The sequence below is a fragment of the Peromyscus californicus genome, unplaced genomic scaffold (assembly GCF_007827085.1).
Source record: "Peromyscus californicus insignis strain IS unplaced genomic scaffold, ASM782708v3 Scaffold_7__1_contigs__length_154581171, whole genome shotgun sequence".
NCBI classification, from domain to species: Eukaryota; Metazoa; Chordata; class Mammalia; order Rodentia; family Cricetidae; genus Peromyscus; species Peromyscus californicus.
In genome coordinates, this window is record NW_026294595.1 from 154567272 (window position 1) to 154573772 (window position 6501).

The 6501-nt window shown below is 41.0% G+C and overlaps 1 protein-coding gene across 1 annotated transcript; it reads left to right on the forward strand.

The window, feature by feature from the left end:
- The first annotated feature begins 534 nt into the window (after positions 1 to 534).
- On the forward strand, positions 535 to 6293 carry Polr3k (RNA polymerase III subunit K). The gene is made up of 3 exons (XM_052724144.1): positions 535 to 1511; positions 2979 to 3066; positions 5125 to 6293. Exons 1-3 carry the CDS (start codon positions 1032 to 1034, stop codon positions 5250 to 5252), a joined length of 696 nt encoding a protein of 231 aa, XP_052580104.1. The 5' UTR covers positions 535 to 1031; the 3' UTR covers positions 5253 to 6293.
- Positions 6294 to 6501: the final 208 nt, after the last annotated feature.

Below are 6501 nucleotides of genomic sequence, written 5' to 3' on the forward strand. Positions count from 1 at the left end.
TAAAATAAGAACACTGTCTGCTCTTATATTTAGAGGACCTGGGTTCCATTTCCAGCACCTGCATGGTAGTTCACAACTGACTGTAACTCCAATTCCTGGATATCTGATACCCTTGTCTGGCCTCTGCATTCACTGTGTGCACAAGACATACATGCAGGCAAAATAAAAATAAAACCTCAAAAAATTAAAATAATAAAGTAGTTGTAAAATTTAACCATTATTGTATATATTTAAGACTGACAATGTATTTCATACACACCTATAAAATGATATTCACAATTGACATGATTGTGCCATATCAGAAACATAGACAAACGTATTGTGTCTTTACAGTGTCAGAATTTATTTAATAACAGTAAATTCACAAGATATAGCAGTTTCAATGAAAGCAACTGTGAACTATTCCTGCTTTCCTTGGTAATCTTGGTTGACATGAATGTTTCCTGTTTTTTTTGTTTTTTGGGTTTGTTTTTTTTTAAGAACTTATTCTCAAATCGCACATTACGAGACATTTTCCCAATTGGGGTTCCTCTTCCCAGATAACTAACTTGTGTAAAATTAACCAAAAACAAACAAACAAACAAACAAAAAACCGAACAAACAAACAAAAAACAGGATTCACCACACCCCATCCGCGGTAGGTTATCGAATGACTGCAGAGGTAAGGCATTTCAAAGAGGTGTGAAAAGCCAGAGCTGGGAAATGTAAAGAAGTCTATAGGAATGATATAAAAGAACGAGCTGGAGACCTGTGTAGAGGAGCTGCTGGTATTGTAGGTCAGAGTTGATCTTTAGAGTTGAACCTAGCTCTATAAGTGAAATGGCAGAACTGGAACCAGATGAAGAAATGGTCAGATGGAGGGATAGCAAGCCCAGATAGGCAGGTGATCCGTATGTTAGGCAGACAGCAGTTGACAGGTAGTATCAACACTGGAGCCTGAACCAACGTAAAGTCCCTGGGACATTTGGTTAGTCTCTGCCTGTCAGTCCCGGCTCAGAAGATTGCGGAGCAGCCGGTCCTGCACCACTGTGATGAGACCCTCCTGGGACGTGTCAACGGCTCGGAGTGCGGTAATATCCTCTCATCACCCGGTACCTCCGTTCAACCCTCAGCCCCCGGGTACTTCCGGGCTGCCAGTTGCCAGCCTTATCTATCCTGTCATCTTAGCCTGTGTTCCAGGCAGGGAGATCCGTGCGCACGCGCAGGCACTATACGGAAGGCTGGGAGTGCAGACAGCACTCTATTGGCGGAATGAGGAAGGATTATCTGCGTTGACCAATGGCATGTGCGAGGCTACCCGCCGCAGTGCCTTCTGGGAACGTGCCAATGACCGCTTCGATTGGACGTCTGCGGCCGCGGAAGCTCCAGACTTTAAGAACCTACAAGTTGAAGCTGGAGCAATGCTGCTTTTCTGTCCGAGCTGTGGAAACGGACTGATTGTGGAGGAGGGACAGCGTTGTCATCGCTTCGCCTGCAACACTTGCCCCTACGTGCATAATATCACACGCAAGGTGAGTTCCAGCGGTGAGTGTCTCCTCCGCTGTCCGGGAGGCACGGAGCCAGCGGCCGCGCGCTCAGACTTTCCTGCCGGCGGTATGTTTTTTTTTTTTTTTTTGCACTCGCTGCGGAGGTACCCCTAGTTCAGCAGTTGCTAATACAGTGGCGTCGCTCCGGCGAAATCCAAGCCATTGTTTTGGTCACGACAGAGATTTCTGCCTCTGTCTCTCTGCTGCCCGTTTTGTGACACTCAAAAAAGTTGCGAGAATTTCCATTCATACCTCTAGGCTGAACCACGCTTTTAAAACCTACAGTCCCCTCATACTGTCTCAGACGTGCCAGGTTCCATTCCTCTTATCACCTTCTCTGATCTCAGATCTTCAATGTTCTTTTTGCAGCTCTTTTTGCTCTCAGAACTTGTCTCTATTCTGGAGGACCTTCACCGTGCACGCAGTGCTGTTAGGTCCTTCACGTTCCTTTTGCCTGAGTCTTTCTTTCCTGAGTAACTATTTATTTGGCGTTCTCTCTCTCTCTCTCTCTCTCTCTCTCTCTCTCTCTCTCTCTCTCTCTCGTCTTCCTTTTCCTTTATCTCTCCCTCTCCTCTTTTAAAATAATGACTACCCTATTTAACTTCCAGCCCTTTTGGCTGTTGGTACATGTCTATAATTCTATCACTTAGAGAGACCGCCGCAGAAGAATAAGTTCAAGGCTCACCTGGGCTGCACAGCATATATATGAAAATTAAGTAAACAAAGAAACTAAAACCCAGCTCTCCCAGTTTATCCTCATTCCTTTTATCTTTTCCCAGGATTCATTGTCTTCTAATATATGCCATTTTTGTGCTCTGTGTGTGTGTGTGTTGCTTGTGTTGGAACCCAGAGAGCTCTTGGTTTTTTTGTCCACCTTTCAGTTCTTGTTCCGCCTTACCTCAGTGTCCTGAATTCTGTGATTGCAAATGTGTATCACCAGGCCTTGGTGACACCTCATTCTTAATGTTTGCACCTTAGAGCTGTATGGTAGGAGTTTAGAGTCTGGATTTTTGATAAGATGAATGGTGGCATAATTTTGAAATTTGAGGAATGACTGATAAACTTAGGAAAGCAACCAAATATGTCCCGGGGAATGCTGGGATACCCAGATAAATGGTGCTGTTAGGCTTGTTTTGTCTGTCTTTCATGTTAGATTATTAGGTGTCTTAGAGGTATGAGCGAAGTGCAGGGTTTAAGTCAGCTATCTTTTCTTCCTTGTCTGTCTGGTGTTTCCTCCACTCTCTAAGGGTCTCTGACATTGAACCTCCGTGCTGTTTTGGGAGCATCCCAGTCATAAAACCCCTCCATTTTAATGGCTCTTGCTGCTCTTTGAAGAAGATAAATTTTGTATCCATTTATTGAGTAGAGGAAATACTGGAAGGAAGTTATTGTTTGGTGGCCCACCTTTAAAACTATATGATTACTTGAAATCTGATGGCTTGTTTTTGTTAGGTAACAAACCGAAAGTATCCAAAGCTGAAAGAAGTGGATGATGTGCTTGGTGGAGCAGCTGCCTGGGAGAATGTGGACTCTACTGCAGGTGAAAATTTTCCCATTACAGAGCCACTGACTCAACCCTGTTTATTATTACTTATTGTTGTATTTGATAATAATAAAATTATTTATTATAATGTAACCTTGTATATTATTAGAACCAGTGAGATGGCTCAGCAGGTAAAAGTACTTGTTCCCAAACCTGTTCATCTTAGTTTGATCATTGGAGCCCAGATAGTATAAGGAGACAGCTAACTCTTGAAAATTGTTTTCCAGCCCCCATCCCAAGTAAGTATAAAAGAATTTAAGTAAATATAAATAATAAGTTAATGACAAATAGCTTGTGTTTGCCAGTACAGGAATTTTTTGTTTTGTTTTGTTTTGTTTTTTGAGACAGGGTTTCTCCGTGTAGTTTTAGTGCCTGTCCTGGATCTCAATCTGTCGACCAGGCTGGCCTCAACCTCACAGAGATCCACCTAGCTCTGCCTCCCGAGTTCTGGGATTAAAGGTGTGCCTCACCACCACCCGGCAGGAAATATTTTGATGATACATTTTAGTCACAGTATAGTCATTGTTTAAGCAAGGGTAAACTTTTTTGTTTGTTTGATTTTGTTTTTTTGAGACAGGGTTTCTCTGTGTAGCCCTGGGTGTCCTGGAACACTCTCTGTAGACCATACTGGCCTCGAACTCAGAGATCCATCTATCTGCCTGCCATGTGCTAGATTTAAAGGCATGTGCACCACCGCCCAGCCATATTAAAAACTTTTAGAGCAGATTCTTTGAAGGATTAAATATACTGAAAGGAGAATCATTATACTGATACATGCTCTGTTGTTTTATTTAGATTCTCCAGGTCGGATATGAACAAGTATAATTAAAAATCTGGTACATACTCTCTTTTTGAAGCAAACTTAGGGTTTATTACAAAAAAGTTTCAATGTTGATTTAAATTTAAATATTAATGGTTGTTGAGAGAGAGAGAGAGAGAGGGGATATGTAAGAGGATAGTCATCCATGCTCTAGTGGGGGTGCAGGCTTCTCAAGAGAATTCTGTTCTATGTATTTTCAAATACTAATATTGAAAAAATGATGAGCCCTGGTCTTTTTTATTCTATATGGATTTAAAAAATTTATTACTGGAGGTGAAGTATGGTGGCTCAAGCTTGCAATCCTAGTACTCTCAAGATGGAGGCAGAAGACTCAATGCTTATCTTGGCTCCATGAGACCCTTTCTCAATCAGTCTGTCAACTAATAAATAGTTGTGAGAATAGAGAGATGGTTTAGTGGTTAAGAGCACTGGCTAGTCTTCCAAAGGACCTGGGTTTCCATCCCAGCACTCATATGGCAGCACCGACCTTCTGTACTTCTAATTTCAGGTGATCCAGTGTCCTCTACTGGCATCCAAGGGTACTGCATGAACATGGTTCACAAAATACCTACGGGCAAAACATACACATAAAATAATTTTTAAAAAATTAAAAGATTTATGTTAATAGACTTAAATGTGATAATGGAAAGAAAGAAGAGAGCCCTAAATGTGACCTGTTTGAGAAGGAAGAGCATATGTGTGATTAGCAGTCTTTTTCTCTATAGCAGATATAGATCTTCTATGTTAAAAGTTAGGATTAGCTAGGTACAGTAGTAGAACTTGAGAGGTGGAGAGGAGGAGAGAATCAGGAGTTCAAGGTCATCTTGGCTACCTAGTGACTTTGAGGCCAGCCCCAAGAACTTGTTTTATAAAAGCAAATAACAAAAGCCTTGAAAATGGAAAATGAGTAGAGGCTTAATTTAAAAAAAAAAAATCTATTTGTTTATTTTTGAGATAGAATCTTGCTATGTAGCCCAGGCTGGCCTTGTAGCAAGCCTCTTGTCTCAGTCTCTTAAGTGCTACTTAAGTTCTACCACACTGGGCAGGCAGGCATTTTTGTTATAGTCCCACGAAACAGACTATAATAGACCCTTCCCATGCTATGCTTCCAGCCAGTTTTCAATAAAATTTGAGAAGGAAAGTGGGACCAGGGAGGTGCTTTCAAAGTCACAGGTCTCTCCAATCCCGTTAACGGTATTTGTGTAATGTGGATGACTTGTTTTTCTCTTTGTCAGAGCCATGTCCAAAATGTGAACATCCCCGTGCCTACTTCATGCAGCTTCAGACCCGTTCTGCAGATGAGCCAATGACCACCTTCTACAAGTGCTGCAATGCTCAATGTGGACATCGCTGGAGAGACTGAGAGCAGGACTTGCCCAGATGAAAGCATGGATTTTGTGTGCTGAAGGTCTTTGCTGTATGATAGGAAGCTGACTCTTCTGTGGTGGAGGGCCAGTGTGAAACAGGCCATCTGCAAGTCAGCAGATAAAGTCCTTAATGCACAAGGGCTTCAGGTCCTGTTCCTTCATCCTTTGTATATAGTGGGTAGTTGATATTTCCTTACTACCATTAGTATTAGAAACTTAGTTTATAACCAAGGATAATATTGAACCTCCTATTCTTCCTGCCTCTGTCTCTAAAGTGTTAGGATGATAGGCATGTGAACCATGTTCATTTCATGCAGTGCTGGGAATTGAACTCTGAGCCTCATGCATGCTAGACAAGTACTCTGTCAACTAAGCCACTTAATTTTTAAAATAATTTTTATTTTTTTCTCTCTAGAGAAATTATAAAAATACCCATAAAATAATTGAAAAGCACTTTAAAATTCAGGACTGACATGATACATCTTTTATGATTAACAACTAAACAAGCTGTTCTGTGATTTGGATTTTCTGGATGATGTTGATGGGAATTTAAAAGTAACCAAAAATATTTTCTATTTCCAGCTAGGGATAAAGGTCCACAACAGAGTCTGTGCCTAGCATGTACAAAGGTCTGTGTTTGAACCCCATTCAAAAACCTATTAAAACCTCAATACATTTAGAAAAGTTACTTATTTGTTGAAACCACTAGGGAGATTACTGTATAGTGGACATATTTTTCTATGTTGGAAGCTCTGGTCCCTTCCATGCAACTGGACAGTCATATACATGATAAAGAATGCAGATAGTAAGGAGATCTAAAATCACATTATCCTCCTATGAACATAGCAGATCTAATGTTTTCAAAGTCCTTAAATAATGGTATGGATGAGTAATTCACAAACAAGAGCTGACTTTGAAACCTTTGATCTGTGGTTGTTTTCAAGCCTTTGGGACTTTGTTGATTATCTCCTTTCACTAACTGTTACAGAGGAGAGCCACATAGTCTTCTTTGAATAAAGATGAATTTGAGTATTAGATCACTTGCCTAGCATATGACAAATTCTGTGCTCAATCTTGGTACTGGATGACAGTGGTGTGGGAGAGAATGATAATTTTTACTGTTGGTGAGGGTTAGGACATTCTCCCATTGCTGGTGAGAATAGAAGTCAGTACAATAGTTTCTCAGGGCAGTAAGGTAATGTGTATCAGTATTTTAAAATGCTACCCAAGGGTGACACAAATGTG

Bases quoted from the DNA above. Each gene is read 5' to 3' on its own strand.
- Polr3k (XM_052724144.1), top strand. From the start codon at position 1,032: ATGAGACCCTCCTGGGACGTGTCAACGGCTCGGAGTGCGGTAATATCC. The intron at 1,512-2,978 runs GTGAGTTCCAGC...TGTTTTTGTTAG, and splicing joins TGCATAATATCACACGCAAG to GTAACAAACCGAAAGTATCC. The intron at 3,067-5,124 runs GTGAAAATTTTC...TCTCTTTGTCAG, and splicing joins GAATGTGGACTCTACTGCAG to AGCCATGTCCAAAATGTGAA.